This window comes from Pholis gunnellus (assembly GCF_910591455.1).
Source record: "Pholis gunnellus genome assembly, chromosome: 6".
Lineage (NCBI taxonomy): Eukaryota > Metazoa > Chordata > Actinopteri > Perciformes > Pholidae > Pholis > Pholis gunnellus.
In genome coordinates this window covers 23,887,089-23,904,334 of record NC_136532.1, presented here as the reverse complement: position 1 = coordinate 23,904,334, position 17,246 = coordinate 23,887,089, and the positions used below count along the sequence as shown (strand labels likewise).

The window sequence follows — 17,246 nt, the reverse complement described above, 5'->3', positions numbered from 1 at the left end:
ACATCCTGTACACATGCTGCACATTCAATAATGTTGATGACATTGAGCACATGTGAGCATGTTGTCCCTGAGAAGTGCATTCAGTAGGTCAGTGATTTTCAATTTTTGAAAAGGAAAAATACAGACTCTGAACTGGGCCCTGGACAAAATTCTAACCTTGATGAAAAGCCTCGTATGAGTGGTGGTCAAAAGAGAGAAAAAACGGTGAGCTCGAGGCAATACAGCGAAGATGATCTGTCGTTTGGATTTACTTTCACCGGGGATCTGACTTTACCGACTCCGTTAAGCTTGGTGTGTGGGGAAAAGCCATCCAACAGATCCATGGTCCCAAGCAAGCTTAAACATCATCTCCAAACAAAACACCCATCAATATGTTGTATTCTGCTACAATGTGTCATTTAGTAGCTTTTTTGGTTGTTGGTGTGCCGCAGGATCTTTTTAATGTAAAAAATGTACCACGGCTGAGAAAAGGTTGAAAAGCACTGTGATACTTTGCTATACTCTTAAATACTGGACCAATGTGTGTTGTAAACATTCAGCATTTATATGTCATTTATATTATAATTTGTTCAAGGTTGCCCTTTTGCACCAGATTGTGATTGTTGCACCATTTTCACATATTCATCCTGCACCATGTTTAGCTGATAGAGGGAAGCAGAAGCCAGCTGATGGTACATTTATTCACCACTTCATTGGTGGAATTTAACAAAGTGCATTTACTCAAGTACTCTACTTAAGTACAAATTCAAAGTACTTGTACTTTGCTTCAATATTCCAACTTCATGCAACTTTGTATTTGTGCTTCACGACATCTCAGAGATAAATATTGTACTTTTTACTCCTCCACAACTTTAGTTACTTTACAGATTACAGTCTTCGTCTCCTTCCTGTCCAGTGAACACCACGTATCTCCAGATGTGTTGATTTTGAATGTTTGCGATGAACTTAAGGATGAAGTGTTCCTTCATGTGTTGAGTAAACTCTCCTCCCTGTTAAGCTAAATAAACTATTTAAAAAGCCTTTTGGATCAGCTGGAAAAAAAATAATCACAAAGCTGAAAACAGGGCTGTTATTCTGAGCTCATGAAAAGTTGACTTTTTAGAGATACGTCGTTCTCACAGGACAGAGATTCTACAAACATATGATCTTATAAAATATGATGCTATGCTGCAAACTAAACTACCAATCAACACAACCATACACATCTAAATGCAACACATTAATGCAGCAGTAATATTAATCCAAACATCATGTTTAACAGTAAAGCACTGACAGGAAACATTTTACTGATTAATGAATACTTTTCTTTAAGTACATTTAACAGATTATACTTTTACTTCAGTACAGTTTTGAATGCAGAACATTTACTGGAGTATTTTCACAGTTCGTGTTAGTACTTTTACTCCTGTAAAGCATCTGAATACTTCCTTCACCACTGCACCACTCTACCATGTCTACAGTGCGTTGATGTCAAAAGACCAGAACATTACAGTTTTGATATTCCTCATTACAAATATTTATTATCATTTTTATTGTGTATTTCCAGATATCATTACACGTGTTCTTCTGAAACTGGAATAAAGTCCTGGACAGTGTTGTTGGAAAAGACTGATATTCATTTCTTCATCAGGAATATCTAACTGCAGCACAGCAGTGTTGGTGCACAGTGTCCCTCACCTCTTGTATGCACTTCTACATTTCACTAAACAGGTGAGTGGAGTTTTTTACCAACACCAACAGAAAATGAGAGAAAAATCATGGAAATGAGAATAAAGTGTTTTATTTTAGTAGCAACATGTATACACAACATCTGAATTGTATTCAAGGTATTACAGTTACACAAAAAACAGGCAAGTGATGAATGATTCTATTTGTGTGTCTGCTTTCTGAGATAAAACAATCGCTAAATGAAGCATCTTATCAAGAGGAACAGATAGAAATCTTCTGAAGAATAAGCAATATAGACATTTTCTACCAAATCCTGAACAAAGATAAGATTTTTGTGAAACTGCAGGAAGCAATATGTAAATAAAGTGTCAGAAAGCGGAACTAAAGTTAACACAATTCTCAGCAGCCTGGAACCAAAATGTGTACTTTCGTTCCACCTTGTGGAACTAAACAGAACACAATTATACCCGAACATCAACTGCATCGAATGTTTATTTGGATATGTTGAATCTGAAATAATTTGTTCAAAAGGATATAAAATGAATATAACATTATTCTGCATCATCAACGCTAAACTATCTTATTTACAAATAAAACAACTGAAGAAACCGAACCATTTATTCATGAAAGTAACCAGTTTACTATAAAACACAATGAAGTAATTGTTTAACCCTTACATACTGTTCATATTTGATACCTTCACAGTATGGTTCGGACCAAGAATTCCCTCATAGTAAGTGTCTATACCAAATGTTAAACTACAGATCTATTTAGAATGTCCTCACCACCCTCCCTGAACATCACAGAGAAACATCAGTTTGACAGATTTTGATATCAGCAGTTTTAGCATCACCAGACTGTCCAATACTGAACAATGGGAAGAGTTTCTCAGCGAAAGTCTCTCTGTGAGTGTAGATGTGAGTCATGTCTTCAGGGTCGTAGAAGGACACGTCCCCCATGTCATAGTCCAGCTGGACTCTGATCCTCTGGAGACTCTTCTTCACTCTGACAGACTGATCATCTCCATCAGTGTATTTTCCACTACGATGACGTAAACACCAGAATCCATATTTGGGTGAAGCAGGTATCTTTCCCTTCCTGTCAGTTGACTCTTTGATCAAACCTACAGTCCAGGCAGGATGGTCTCCCACCTCCACCTCCCAGCTGTGTTTCCCTGAGCTGAAGCCCTCAGAGCCCAGAACAGTGGCATAATAAGCATTTCTCTCTGGATTGTGAGGACGCTTCTGCTTTGTGTCTCCATATCTCACAGTGGTCAGATCATCAGACAGATAGAGAATGGGGTGTGCAGTGTTTGGGTCCAGAATGACAGGACTGAAGTGGACCTTGTCCTTCATCTTCTCCCAGACTCTGAAGGACAGGTTGCCCAGGTGTTTGGCCACATCTATCAGCGCTCCTGAGACCAGCTGTGGATCTGACAGTGAGCTCTGGACTCTGGCTCTGGTCTGAGTGGATTTATAACTGCTGAGGAATGACACGTTGTGTTTCTGCAGGTCTTCTTTAACAGCAGAGATGCTGTCTGACAGAGAGGACATCTGCTCCTGAATCATCTTCATCTCTCTGCTGCCAGTCTTCCCCTTCTGCTGCTCTTCCTCCCTCAGAGCTGCCAGTCTGGACTCCTCTTCCTCTTTCAGGAACTGGTGGAGCTTCTTGAACTCTGCTCTGATCTGCCTCTCTGTGGACAACAGCTGCTTCTTGGAGAGTTCAACGATTTCATCGTATGTTTCCTCCACTTGTTTGCGTTTGTCCTGCAGAGACTTTAGGTCAGATCTCAGCTGGTCCTTCAGGTCACTGACTGCTTGTTCTATAGGAACCACCTTGTGACTCTGGTGGAGAGAAAACTCACAGACAGGACACACAGCTTTCTGCTCGTCCTCACAGAACCAATAAGGAACTTCTGGATGTTTTTCACACACGATCTCCTCTTTCTCCTGTTCTTGTTCCATCTCAGATGAACCATTATTCTGTCTCTCAGCAAACGAGTCAGCCAGTTCCTTCAGTGCAAAATTCACTGCTGGTTCATCCGTTGAGGACTTTATTTTACAAATGGGACAGTTTTCGTTTTCAGCTTGTTTCCAGAATTGTTGCAGGCAGCTTGAACAGAAGCTGTGGTTGCAGCTCAGAGACACAGGATCTCTGAACGTCTCTGAACAAACATGGCAGTTCAGGAAACCTTCAAAAAGAACTATTTTCTCAGCCATTTGCTCTGATATGTGAATATCTTTAAACAGCAAGACTCACCAAATCGGTGTCTCTTTAAATTACAGATTACAATCCTTCTGATTTAATGTTTATAGTAGAGATACTTCCCCCTGTAATGGCGTCTCTCAGCTCCGCTTAGCAACGGAGAAACCAGCTTTACATTTCTTCTTCTTTAAATTTCATTGGCGGATCGCAACCAACTTGAATAGGTTCATACCGCCACCTACTGTACCGGAGTGTGAAGTTTCAGGGTAAAAGTTTCATCACTGTTCTGATATTAAAATTAAAAAAATATATATATATACACAAATACATATATAAATAAATAAACCTAAACAACACCTAAATCCTACGGTCTAATCCCGTTTCTTTAAGAAATCGCATCAGTGCCCTGCAGCAGTCGCGCCATTCTTCGTCCGCTGAAAGAACTCTCTCCAAACTCCACTTCCGTCCCAACTGACACATTTTTCTGCTTCAAGATGTTCCTGTCTGAATTGTATCTTTGACATTTCAGGATAACATGCTCCACGTCTTCAGTAACATTACAAATGCACTTATCTGAGGCCATTTTTGCCATTAAATATAGAGTTGAGTCAAGTCCTGGATGTCTGAATCTTAACCTTGATAATATGACCTCCTCTCTTCTACATGTGACCACGGGCAACGGCAAGGCCCGGATTGGGTTTATAATGTACAGTGCACTGCCCCTTTAATACCGGCTCAAACGTCTACAGAGTTAGGGTACAGGTGGCAGTGAATGACCTACTGAGACCAAGGATTACCCCACGATTACATTTATTTCAACAATTAACACTTTATCAGGGTATTCAAATACAGGCCGTCCGTAACATCTAATAAATTAAAAAAAAACAATAAAAAAGGGATATATCTAATATACTCTTTACACAGATTATAATAAAACAGGCAAAACCATTTAAAACAAAACAACTACATTGATAACTTAAACAAAACAGCAGTGGCAGTCAACGTCCCTCCTGCCTGCTCACTGCACAACCCCCATCCGGAAAGCTCAACGGGAAGTTGAGAATCTCTATAGAGCTGGACCTATTAAAATGAGACAAAGAGTGAAACCCACAGCAAATATGCCTCAACTTAAGGAGCTAAAGTTCACACCTATGGAAGCCTGGGGTCAGAGAGAGGGAAAGACACAGCTCACGGTATGGCTTAGTTATGGTGGACCAAATAAATTGGGACCCAGGAAGTAGTAGGGGCTAAGGCCTACCCAGCCCTACAGTAGCCCAGGAGGAACACTTCACCATCGGCTATATATACTTCCCTTTGTATGTCTTCACATTTATGGATTTCTGAATATTATAAGAATGTCTCCCTTTGTTGTCGTTGTCCCACTTCTTCTGCCATAACTCCCGTACTGCCTCTCTTATTAATGCTTTAGCTTCCCCCTTTCCAAAAGGAATATTCAATATCTCCTCTTCTTTTAGTTTTAGTGCTCTCTTTGCAATCATATCTGCTCTCTCATTGCCCTCCACACCTACATGAGCAGGAACTCAGCAACATTGAACATTTATTCCCAATCTTTGAAGTCTCAACATTATCGGAGATATTTCCATCACTAAATCCTCTCTTATTGTTTGTTTTGACTTTAGGCTGTCAAAACTGTCTTTGTTTTGTCTCACCAACAGTCCAAAACCCCCAAATATTCAGTGAACATTGATATAAAACAGAGAAAAGCATTAAATCCACTCACAGGAGGAGGAACTGGTGTTCTCGACCTTTTTCTGTCTGTTCTCTCAGCTTTTTAAGTGCATATTAATAATTTTAGTCTCAAGATGATGTTAACAATGACTGTGACGCTATGAGGATGTTGACAGTGTTGATGAAGATGACCTCATGCTTTTCTATGGGGCTTTGTGTCGTCAGTGCAGAACATCTGCCTTACGTAGCTGAGAGAACGCGTGGAGCGCTCGTTGACCATCAGCACCAAGAGTGACTGGTGCTTCACTTAGCCTGCACGTCACTTTGAGGAACAACACTTGAGTCCAACTGACCGATTAGAGGCAGCTCAAAGAGAGAAGGAGCTCCAGCAGGGGGCGCAGTCACACAAAGTAAAGCACAAACACACACAGACGGACGGCACATTGATGCTGCTGATGCAGCTGCACAACAAGTTGACTTTAGTGTCAAATCTGACAGACGATGCAGTCAGAGACAACCGCAGTTCATCAGTGTAGAAGAAGAGAAAGCTTCCGGTATAATTATTGATGAGGGCTGCACAGTTATGACCAGAACGATCGTCCTGATTAGTTTGACTTCATGACGTTGATACACGGTTGTTGTCCTCAGTGATTTTTGGGGAACAAAATCATTCTCCTTCATTCATCTTATATCACAAACTGTTTCCAGACACGTTTTACATTCTTCACTAAACAAAATGTGCCAACACCTCTGATAAATCCTGATTGTGTATGAATGATCAAAGCTGACATGACAGAAGATGATTCATTGAGCAGCCTTACATATAAACTACAATAACAGTCCTTCTCTGGTGTCTCGAGGTCACAGAGCTCTGCTGCCTTCCCCTCAGCTGTTTAGTCAGATGAAGCATTACTGAGATCAACTGGAGCCACTGTGTTCACTCTGAACCTCCGCCATCTTCTTTCTCCAGACAGTGACTACTGCACTGACAACATTGAGTTGTCTTCTCCTGGTCTTTCTCTCTTTCCCTCCGTTTCCAACCTTATTCAATCATTTCTCTGCAGTTGGCTCTTTCCAGTTTCCCTTTGTCTCTTTGGGTTTCTTCTGTATGATAATGTTAATCCTCTAGTTCTCTGATTCTTCAGATTATTGTTGTGCTCTTACGTGGTTCTATGACTAAGAAAATGTGTTACGGTGTTCTCAATAAAATGATCATTGAAATAGAAAAGTTAATCAGTTTATGTGTTTGCAAACATATCAAACTGCAGCACAGCTTTGTATTTTTAGTGATAGAAGTCACTAATTCATGTTTTTGATCACAATATTAGCTTAACAGGTAGAAAACATACAAACCATATTGTTGCCAATATGGCCAATCATTTATCGTTAAAATCATTTATCTAGAAAACATTATACACATCTGCTCAAATTTGAGTATTTGCGGGTTTTATTTGGCATTTTTCACAACTTTCTGATATTTAATGGTTAAAAAACATCAACAGATTAATTGATAATAGAAACAGCTTTTAGTAGCGGCACTAATACACACAATCTTAAAGTCAATGTCACATATAATTACAATTTTGTGCTTTTCTAATTTGAACTGAAGTATAAACATTATCAAGCAATTTCTACATTTAAAGAAACAAAGATTAGGAAGGAGACCAAGTTTAATCATATAGCTAAAACTGATATAATATGTCAACAGTCACATATAGTAAATAACAGGTTAATTATTACATCTGATTGCTGATCTAAAAACAAATCTAGATAAACGTGAAAATAAAATAATCACATGAAATCTACTGGCCCCAGTTCTTTCAGCATATTCACATCACAAACACATCATGTAATTCCTTCAACTCTTATGTATCATTGATATAGATCTCAACATTTTCTTCATGTGCTATTAAATTGAAGAACAAACTGGAATTGTCTGTTAACAAAACCCACCTCCATTGTAAAAATCCTGATAAATCACTGAGACCTCACCACCCTCCCTGAACATCACAGAGAAACATCAGTTTGACAGATTTTGATATCAGCAGATTTAGCATCACCAGTGTTTCCAATACTGAAATATGGGAAGAGTTTCTCAGTGAAAGTGTCTCTGTAAGTGTAGATGTGAGTCACGTCTTCAGGGTCGTAGAAGGACACGTCCCCCATGTCATAGTCCAGCTGGACTCTGATCCTCTGGAGACTCTTCTTCACTCTGACAGTCTGACCATCTCCATTAGTGTGTTTTCCACTGTGATGACATAAACACCAGACTCCATATTTTGGTGAAGCAACTATCTCTCCCTTCCTGTCAACTGACTCCTTAATCAAACCTACAGTCCAGGCAGGATCATCTCCCACCTCCACCTCCCAGCTGTGTTTCCCTGAGCTGAAGCCCTCAGAGCCCAGAACAGTGGCATACTTAATGTTTCTCTCTGGATTGTCAGGAAGCTTCTGGTGTGTGTCTCCACGTCTCACACTGGTCAGATCATCAGACAGATAGAGAATGGGGTGTGCAGTGTTTGGGTCCAGAATGACAGGACTGAAGTGGACCTTGTCCTTCATCTTCTCCCAGACTCTGGAGGACAGGTTGCCCAGGTGTTTGGCCACATCTATCAGCGCTCCTGAGACCAGCTGTGGATCTGACAGTGAGCTCTGGACTCTGGCTCTGGTCTGAGTGGGTTTATAACTGCTGAGGAATGACACGTTGTGTTTCTGCAGGTCTTCTTCAACAGCAGAGATGCTGTCTGACAGAGAGGAGATCTGCTCCTGAATCATCTTCATCTCTCTGCTGATAGTCTTCCCCTTCTGCTCCTCTTCCTCCCTCAGAGCTGCCAGTCTGGACTCCTCTTCCTCTTTCAAGAACTGGTGGAGCTTGTTGAACTCTGCTCTGATCTGCCTCTCTGTGGACAACAGCTGCTTCTCGGAGAGTTCAATCATGTCATTGTACGTTTTCTCCACTAGTTTGTGTTTGTGCCTCTTTTCCTGCAGAGACTCCAAGTCAGATCTCAGCTTGTCCTTCAGGTCACTGACTGCTTGTTCTAGAGGAACCACCTTGTGACTCTGGTGGAGAAAAAACTCACAGACAGGACACATAGCTTTCTGCTCGTCCTCACAGAACCAATGAGCAACTTCTGGATGTTTTTCACACACGACCTCCTCTTTCTCCTGTTCTTGTTCCGTCTCAGGTGAATCATCATTCTGTCTCTCAGCAAACGAGTCAGCCAGTCCCTTCGGTGTTAAGTTCACTGTCTGTTCATCAGCTGAGGACTTTGTTTTACAAATGGGACAGTTTTTAGCTTCAGCTTGTTTCCAGAATTGTTGCAGGCAGCTTGAACAGAAGCTGTGGTTGCAGCTCAGAGACACAGGATCTCTGAGAGTCTCTGAACAAACATGGCAGTTCAGGTAACCTTCAAAAAGAGCTTTTTTCTCAGCCATTTGTCTTGGTATCTTAATTATATTTCAATAACAAGACTCACCAAGTTACTGTTCCGTCTCTTCACTGGTTCAAATACTCCAAACGTGTGTTTTCCAGCAGAGATCTCACACCCTGTAATGGCGTCTCAGGTCTGTTCAACAATGTCAAAATCCCAAAAAAAGGATAAGGCCATGCCAACAGGTGGCTTCTATATGCTGGCACTGATTAGGAATTGGTTGTGGGAGGAGCCAGCATGAGGGCTGCTTTCACAACCCTACACCCTATTCTTTATTCTCTGGGGAGCATTCCACCACATTTATGTTCAGGGTTGATCTGTATCTTGTAAAAGTGAGTTTTGACGATACCGATACAGCAGCACAAAATAAACGTGGGCCTTTTAAGAGCTGAAAAGACTCATGTCTGAGATATAATTCTATCTGAATAACGTCTCTGAGATGATTTGACTAAATTGGTGGCTGATGAAGCAACAACAACATGAAGAGCCACAGCAGTGATGGATTTGTGAGCTACTCTGGACAAACAGGACGTCAGACAAACACAATGGGGTTTCTGTGAAGGATCTGTGTGAAAAGAAGAATCCATCAGAAACTGCTAAGAGGTGCTGCTATTGATCAACCTGTGCAGCAAAGAATAACATGGACTTTGTCTCCATCTTGTGACGTTTACAGGAAGTAGAATGTGTCCGTGCCATCACATCCTGTACACATGCTGCACATTCAATAATGTTGATGAAGTTGAGCACATGTGAGCATGTTGTCCCTGAGAAGTGCATTCGGTAGGTGACAGAATTAATGAAATGTAACAGTGAAAGCATTTCTTAAACAATGTGTTGTGTGTATACAACCCTCAGTGCTCCCTCTCTTCAGTGAGGCTGTCTATAACAGACGTGAGCATCAACACACTGTTACAACTTCACATGACACAGATCATCAACAACCACAATCATTCTGCTTCTTTGACTTTTTAACAAACACAAAGTCTAAAAGCGACTCATTCCTTGAGGAGATTGTTGTAAATGATGATTTGTTTAAACTTCCTTTCTTAGAGTTGATGATGAAGCAGTGAAGTTGTAGGAGGTAAAGTTGAACCATCTTTTTAAATGTGATTTCTGACTGTTTCTAATGTTGACAACACGCACACAGTGAGGTACAGACCAGTGAGAGCATCAATACAACTCCATCAACATGAAACAAGTTGCACAACTCTTTATTGCTCACATGTTTACAGCTACTGAGCCTTCATCAGGGAGGTATGAGGTCCATTCAGCTTTCTTTGTCTACAGTCGCTTCATCAGTCACGTGACTTTACAAAAGAACATCTAACTTCATTCAGCTGGACTGTCCATAAATGTTGACGTTGAAAGAGTTTCACTGAGGAATTTGTTGATTTGAAAATAAAAAGTGTAGATTTAACGTTTTAAGATTAAATATTGTCTTTTGTTATGACCTAGTTGATTAATTGTTTTTCATGATTTGTATTCTTTGTAATTTGTCACATGAATATTTCACAGATGTTTGTAAAGAAACTTGAAACATCATCCATTTAGAATATTGTGAATAAAAACTGTTGGTGATTTAATGACACATCATGAAGCAGCATCCATCTGATGTACATTTATAAAGATATAGTTGATTCAATAAAATAAGACGTTTTGAACTAAAGTTCCTTTATTTTGATCACAAACATTTTAATTCATCGTTCATGTTACTGATCATGTAAAAACTACAAAAATCATCATAAACAGAATGAAGAAGCTCTGAAAGAATTACAGACTGAATCAAAACCCATTGATATTATTAAGATCCATACTGTTAACCTGATTTTTTAAATGCATATATTGTATGTATTTGAGATTTTTAGACTTTATATTTACACTCTTTATCTCATTTAAACTTAAAAAAACAATTAAAACAGATGTTTCCAACAAATATAACAAGATATCCAAAACTAAAATAACTCAACAGAAAAATATAAAATGTCAAAAAGCACAATTATAATCTGAATTAACAACTTTTATCTTAAAAGTTTTTATTTTTAACACATTTTTGCTACAGATCCTTACATCTTTAATTTTTTAACTTCCAAAAATGAATTTCAGATTAAAACAATGATTTATGTGTTGAGTAGTTAAAGACAATAGAGACAGTTAAGAAAAACAATTTCAATGATAAAAAGATCATCAATCAGAGTCAGAATGTGTTTTGATTCACTGAACCTCTGAGACTCTGAGTGTAAAGTGTAAAACACTGAAATTATAACATCAAACCTGAAATAACTCAACAGAAGATCCAGAAATCTTATAAACTAAAACTGATGTCTGATGAAGATCAAAGTTAAAGAAACACACAACTGGAAACAAAGTGTTTGGTTTAGTGGATTCACTAAATGTTAGATTGTGTTCTGATTAAACACAAGATGCTGAAAACCAGTTTAATATAAAAGTAATTTAAAAAATCATCCTTTAATTGTTCCTGTAGGTTTATCACCTGATGATGTAATGCAACTTCTGTATTGAGTAGATGTAGATTTTCTGTCATAACTGTTTGTTGTATTGATTCTATCAATGAGATGTTGACACACAGTGAAGTCAGAGTAAAGTCTTAACAAACACTAACATGTCTGAACATCACAGAGAAACATCAGGTTGATAGATTTTGATATCAGCAGTTTTAGCATCACCAGACTTTCCAATACTGAAATATGGGAAGAGTTTCTCAGTGAAAGTCTCTCTGTGAGAGCAGATGTGAGTCATGTCTTCAGGGTCGTAGAAGGACACGTCCCCCATGTCATAGTCCAGCTGGACTCTGATCCTCTGGAGACTCTTCTTTACTATGACAGTCTGACCAGATCCATTAGTGTATTTTCCACTACGATGAGTTAAACACCAGAATCCATATTCTGGTGAAGCAGGTATCTCTCCCTTCCTGTCAGTTGACTCTTTAATCAAACCTACATTCCAGACAGGATGGTCTCCCACCTCCACCTCCCAGCTGTGTTTCCCTGAGCTGAAGCCCTCAGAGCCCAGAACATTGGCATGCTTAGTGTTTCTCTCTGGATTGTCAGGAAGCTTCTGGTTTGTGTCTCCATACCTCACACTGGTCAGATCATCAGACATATAGAGCCACGGGCTCGCGGTGTTTGGGTCCAGAATGACAGGACTGAAGTGGACCTTGTCCTTCATCTTCTCCCAGACTCTGAAGGACAGGTTGCCCAGGTGTTTGGCCACATCTATCAGCGCTCCTGAGACCAGCTGTGGATCTGACAGTGAGCTCTGGACTCTGGCTCTGGTCTGAGTGGGTTTATAACTGCTGAGGAATGACACGCTGTGTTTCTGCAGGTCTTCTTCAACAGCAGAGATGCTGTCTGACAGAGAGGAGATCTGCTCCTGAATCATCTTCCTCTCTCTGCTGATAGTCTTCCCCTTCTGCTCCTCTTCCTCCCTCAGAACTGCCAGTCTGGACTCCTCTTCCTCTTTCAGGAACTGGTGGAGCTTGTTGAACTCTGCTCTGATCTGACTCTCTGTGGACAACAGCTGCTTCTTGGAGTGTTCAATCATTTCATTGTATGTTTTCTCCACTTCTTCATGTTTGTCCCTCTTGTCCTGCAGAGACTCTAAGTCAGATCTCAGCTGGTCCTTCAGGTCACTGACTGCTTGTTCTATAGGAACCACCTTGTGACTCTGGTGGAGAGAAAACTCACAGACAGGACACATAACTCTCTTTTCATCCTCACAGAACAGTTGAGTCTCTTCTCCATGTTTACTACACACCACCTCCACCTTCTTCTCTCCTTTTTCTGTCTCAGATGATCCACTTTTCTGTCTCTCAGCAAACGAGTCAGCCAGTTCCTTCAGTGGAAAGTTCACAGGTAAAACGTCCTTTGAGAATTTTCTTTTACAAATGGGACAGTTTTTGTTTTTAGCTTGTTTCCAGAATAGTTGCAGGCAGCTTGAACAGAAGCTGTGGTTGCAGCTCAGAGACACAGGATCTCTGAACGTCTCTGAACAAACATGGCAGTTCAGGTAACTTTTAACAAGAACTATTTTCTCAGCCATTTGCTCTGATATGTGAATATCCTTAAACAGCAAGACTCACCAAATCTGTGTCTCTTTAAATTACAGATTACAATCCTTCTGATTTAATGTTTATAGTAGAGATACTTCCCCCTGTAATGGCGTCTCTCAGCTCCGTTCAGCAACGTGGAAACCAGCTTTAAGTTTCACTTTCTATCCTGACATTTCATTTCATTACCAGCAGATGGTGATGTTTTGTTGATTATCAGATTTTACAGCAACTTTCCACAACAAGTGCCTGAGAATTGTTGTGAAAAAATATTTATTTTAAAGTGTAAACAAAAAATCAACATAATAAACATGAAATGCATTGAAATTGCAACATTTCCTGACTACAGAAATACTTTAAAACACAACATTTCATGAATTAGTTTAAAATGTTTTAGGAAATAAATCAGCATGTCAAATCATGTGTTTTACAAGCAAAGTGTTTGAAAGATTCAATCATGATTGTCATAAAATGACGATGTCCTTTTCCAAGACAGTGAAAAATATTGTGAAGTAAGTCTTTTATTACGGCTCAGATGTAGTGCGCATCAGACTTTACAATAGGGCTTCAACTAATGATTATTTTCATGGTTGATCATTTTCCCGATTAATCAATTACTTGTTTGGTCTATAAAATGATGAAACATTTATTTCTCCCTTTTCCTCTTCTTGGTGGCTGGTGTGTGTGATGGAGCCCAGTCAGGGGACAACGGGTCACCAGATGTGACGCCTACAATGATAGAAGAGAGGGAGAGTAAAAAAAAATGTGTGATATCATTTCTGCACTGGTTAAACCCTCCCTTCCTTTATACAACCGCTGATAACTCTATTACTACTACTACAACCTCAACTTCCCCAAAAAGTTGGGCTGCTGTGAAAAACGTAAATGAAAAAAAACAAACAGAAAGCATCATAGCTTAGCTACCTTTAGCGAACAGTTAGTGTGACACATCAAGACCACTGGAGTTGGTTGCCTCACACGTTTAGTGGCACAAATATTCATACTCCTCCTTTCAGGCTTTTGTTTTGCGCTGTTGTCTTTAACAAGTTTCAGTGACTAAAGAGTTTGACCTCATTCTTCCAATGGATCAAACTGGGTTTCGTCTTAAAGTATCTGCATTTATGGAAACGCCAGAGTAGTGTGGACGCTAGGTATCATGTCGCAAAATGTATCCGTTTTAAAATAAAAACGTAGTGTTGTTGTATCCTTGTTCAGCATCAACGCCGTTCCAAAGTGCTTAAACATGAAACCTTCATTCTAATTAAAGGACAACGTGCTCTCCAAAGACAGAAATCATTGTAAAGTCAGTCTTTTATTTGTGCAAAACATTTCCTCTTAAATTAAACAAGCACATAAAACAAAATCTTTACATCTGAATTGTACACAATGGGAATGAAAAACACAAATGTAAAAAATAAAAGTACACAACCTTAAACAAATCTAAGAATGAGTTTCCACCATCAGGCCAGTTTCACCAGTCTCTCACTGGCCTCCCAGAGTTTTTTTGCCACACCGGCGTCTCTTGCGAACGGACGCAGAGAAGCTGGTCGGCAGTCGACGAAGTAGCCCCCGCTGTGTTTGGCAGCTTCATCCGACACAGCACAGTAGACGACAGTCTGAGCCCCGATCTCGCACGGCACGAAAAACATCCACATGATCACCTGCATCAGCATGCGGAACAGGATGGAGTAGTGGCACGTCCAGCCGCTTTGGACAAAACCTGGAGCAACACATGGAAGCAGAGACATAAAGAATATATTTACATGTTAATAGTGTCAGGAAATATACACACTGCATGTTCAGGTTTGGCTATATGATTCAAATCCTCTAGTTCGGCACGAGTCATTTTACATCTCGATTTAAGTTTATATATCGTGATGAATTCAATTGAGAAAAAACTTAAATGACCAGATATGAATGTCCGCTTGTGGCTAATCTAGTAAGTGACAAGGTACTATACAACAATAATGCAAAAGGAACAGTAAATATATACAATATTGTCATAAAGAAGCACTGCTCAATGATCACTATTGACCACAATGGCCTGATACAACCACACACACTGTTACCTCAGTGTAAACAGTCTGCTGTTGCACGCTGTACATAGACCAACCCTAAGTACTTAAATTCAAATAAAAACTGTTGATTGTAAAGAAATACATTTACAATAAATATAATATGAAGGTATTAATAGAAAGTACATTTATCGACACAGCACTTATCTTAAAACAGACCTCCATTCAAAACAAGAAGCAGGATTTTAGCCCCTCTTACCAGGGTGCACAGCATAGGAGGTCACTCCTTTCCCTTCAGCGACGCGGGCCACTTCCTGACTGAAGTAGATGTTAGCCAGCTTGCTGCGGCAGTAGGTGAAGAAGGGCAGCAGGTTGTAGTTGAGGTCCTGGAAGTCCAGCTTCTGGTATTTGTAGCTGGAGCACGTGAGGGTGACCACGCGGCTGGGGGCACATTCCTTCAGGCGAGGCAGGAGCAGATTGGTTAGGAGGAAGTGACCCAAGTGGTTGACGCCAAAACACATGCTGAAGTTGTCGTCCGTCCAGGCGAGGACGCCGGGTATGCCTGAGGAAGCGCCACAGAAGGTGAGGAAAGAGGTCAAAACAAGGAGGTGGAGGAAGTAGAGACGTATGCAGAACACTATGCTGAGACCCCTGACAAGGAGAAACGTAACATAATCTATTAATGCAATGTTCGCTGGTTAACTCCTTTCCTTCTCTGGTGATATTGTTTTAACGAATCAAGAGTCCTCCGTGTGTTGGACAAACCTCACCTGCATTATTGATCAGGACGTCAAGCCTCTTCTCTCTCTGGAGGAAGTCCTTGCAGAATTCCCTCACAGAGCGCAGGTTGGCGAGATCCAGCTCCATGTGAAGGACGTTAAGGCTGTGACTCTTGAACTTGATCTCCCTCACAGCCTTCTCAGCCTTGTCAGGGTCTCTGCAAGCCACGATGACGCGGGCGCCTCTCCTTGCCAAGGCGATGGCTGACTCCTTGCCAATGCCAGAATTCCCCCCTGCAAAGAGCAAATAGACCAAAATGGTGAATTCATCACGCGTCGTGCAAGTGCTGATAGAAGGGTTGTGACTTGAAGATGTTTTGGTGTAAGTGGTGCTCAGATTTTTACTTAAAGTAGTTATAACACAGTGTAAAATCACTCGTACAACTAAAGGTCCTAGTAAAGGTTAAAGTGCAAAAGTATCAGCATCAAAATATAATAAAAGTACCAAAAGTACAGATTATGCAGAATGGCCCATTTCAGAAAATGACATGTATTAATACTGTTGAATTACAATTATTGATGAATGAATGTGTTCATCACGTTAATGGTGGAGCTGGTAAAGTTCCTCCTTATCTTAAATATAATACATTATGTACATATCGTCCTTAAGTACGATACAGTACAGTAAATGTACTTCGATATTGAATGTACTGCAATAAGCAAGGCATGTTTGTTTACCTGTGATAAGAACAGTTTTGCCATCAAGTCTTTTCACATCGGTGCAGTACCTCCTCTTTTTCATCCATTTCAAAATGAAAAAGGCAACTAAAGACGCGATGATTGTGTAGAGAAAGTACATCTTCCTATATTTTAATATAAGCAACAACAGTACTGCTGCTGCTGCCTATATGAGAGCCTGGTGCTAACGTCAGCTAGCTGGTTAGCTTGCTAGTTGACTAAGAAATACGTCATTTCTTTGACCCACTACTCTTCCTCCATTCTGGTTCTGGTCGCGGTTAACGTGGCAGAGATGATCCAGGACGAAAAAACAACAAAAGACAGTTTTATTCAATTTGCTGACTCCCCTCCTCCTCCGATTCATTCTGAGACACTGCAGAGATGTGGACAGACACGAACTGCACATGCGCCAAATGCTCAAATCGCGCAGCGTACCGCGAGAGTATATTGCCACAACGGGAATGAACGCAGGCGTTAACGGTGTCGTTAAAAAACCCAAGTTTAAATGCTTAAAACGAAATTATTAACATGACAGTGTAGATTTCGTGAACCATGCATATCGTGTGTTGGTACGCCTGAAGAATGTTTTTTAAAAATGAACGACCTACGTTGAACTAACGTCTGTTAATATATAACTTCATAACTGCCATTGAAGTCCGTGTTGTTGGTTTTTAAATGACCTTTGATAGCCTGCACACCTCAATGCCAGGTTTTC

At 40.2% G+C, this 17,246-nt stretch overlaps 4 protein-coding genes across 5 annotated transcripts; all 4 read right to left on the bottom strand.

Moving 5' to 3' along the window:
* Window positions 1-2,468: 2,468 nt before the first annotated feature.
* On the bottom strand, window positions 2,469-9,126 carry LOC306697400 (zinc-binding protein A33-like; the record flags this gene model as incomplete). 2 transcript variants are annotated; one of them, XM_079161279.1, is made up of 2 exons in its annotated part: window positions 9,035-9,126; window positions 2,469-3,719 (listed from the first exon to the last, which is right to left on the bottom strand). In XM_079161279.1, the coding sequence occupies exon 2, from the start codon at window positions 3,630-3,632 to the stop codon at window positions 2,469-2,471; it is 1,164 nt and encodes a 387-aa protein (XP_079017405.1). In that variant the 5' UTR covers window positions 3,633-3,719; window positions 9,035-9,126. The 2 variants fall into 2 exon arrangements, with proteins under 2 accessions (XP_079017405.1, XP_079017404.1); XM_079161278.1 differs by lacking the exon at window positions 9,035-9,126 and having other exon boundaries at window positions 2,469-3,982.
* On the bottom strand, window positions 7,570-8,997 carry LOC306697397 (zinc-binding protein A33-like; the record flags this gene model as incomplete). Its single annotated transcript, XM_079161275.1, has 1 exon — window positions 7,570-8,997. The coding sequence occupies one exon, from the start codon at window positions 8,995-8,997 to the stop codon at window positions 7,570-7,572; it is 1,428 nt and encodes a 475-aa protein (XP_079017401.1).
* Window positions 9,127-10,661: 1,535 nt separating the features above from the next.
* Window positions 10,662-13,190, bottom strand: LOC306697396 (nuclear factor 7, brain-like). The gene has a single exon (XM_079161274.1). It carries the CDS (start codon window positions 13,050-13,052, stop codon window positions 11,625-11,627), a length of 1,428 nt encoding a protein of 475 aa, XP_079017400.1. The 5' UTR covers window positions 13,053-13,190; the 3' UTR covers window positions 10,662-11,624.
* Window positions 13,191-14,390: 1,200 nt separating this feature from the next.
* Window positions 14,391-16,883, bottom strand: LOC306697445 (retinol dehydrogenase 14). Its single transcript, XM_079161355.1, has 4 exons — window positions 16,532-16,883; window positions 15,845-16,087; window positions 15,334-15,636; window positions 14,391-14,779 (listed from the first exon to the last, which is right to left on the bottom strand). Exons 1-4 carry the CDS (start codon window positions 16,650-16,652, stop codon window positions 14,520-14,522), a joined length of 927 nt encoding a protein of 308 aa, XP_079017481.1. The 5' UTR covers window positions 16,653-16,883; the 3' UTR covers window positions 14,391-14,519.
* Window positions 16,884-17,246: the final 363 nt, after the last annotated feature.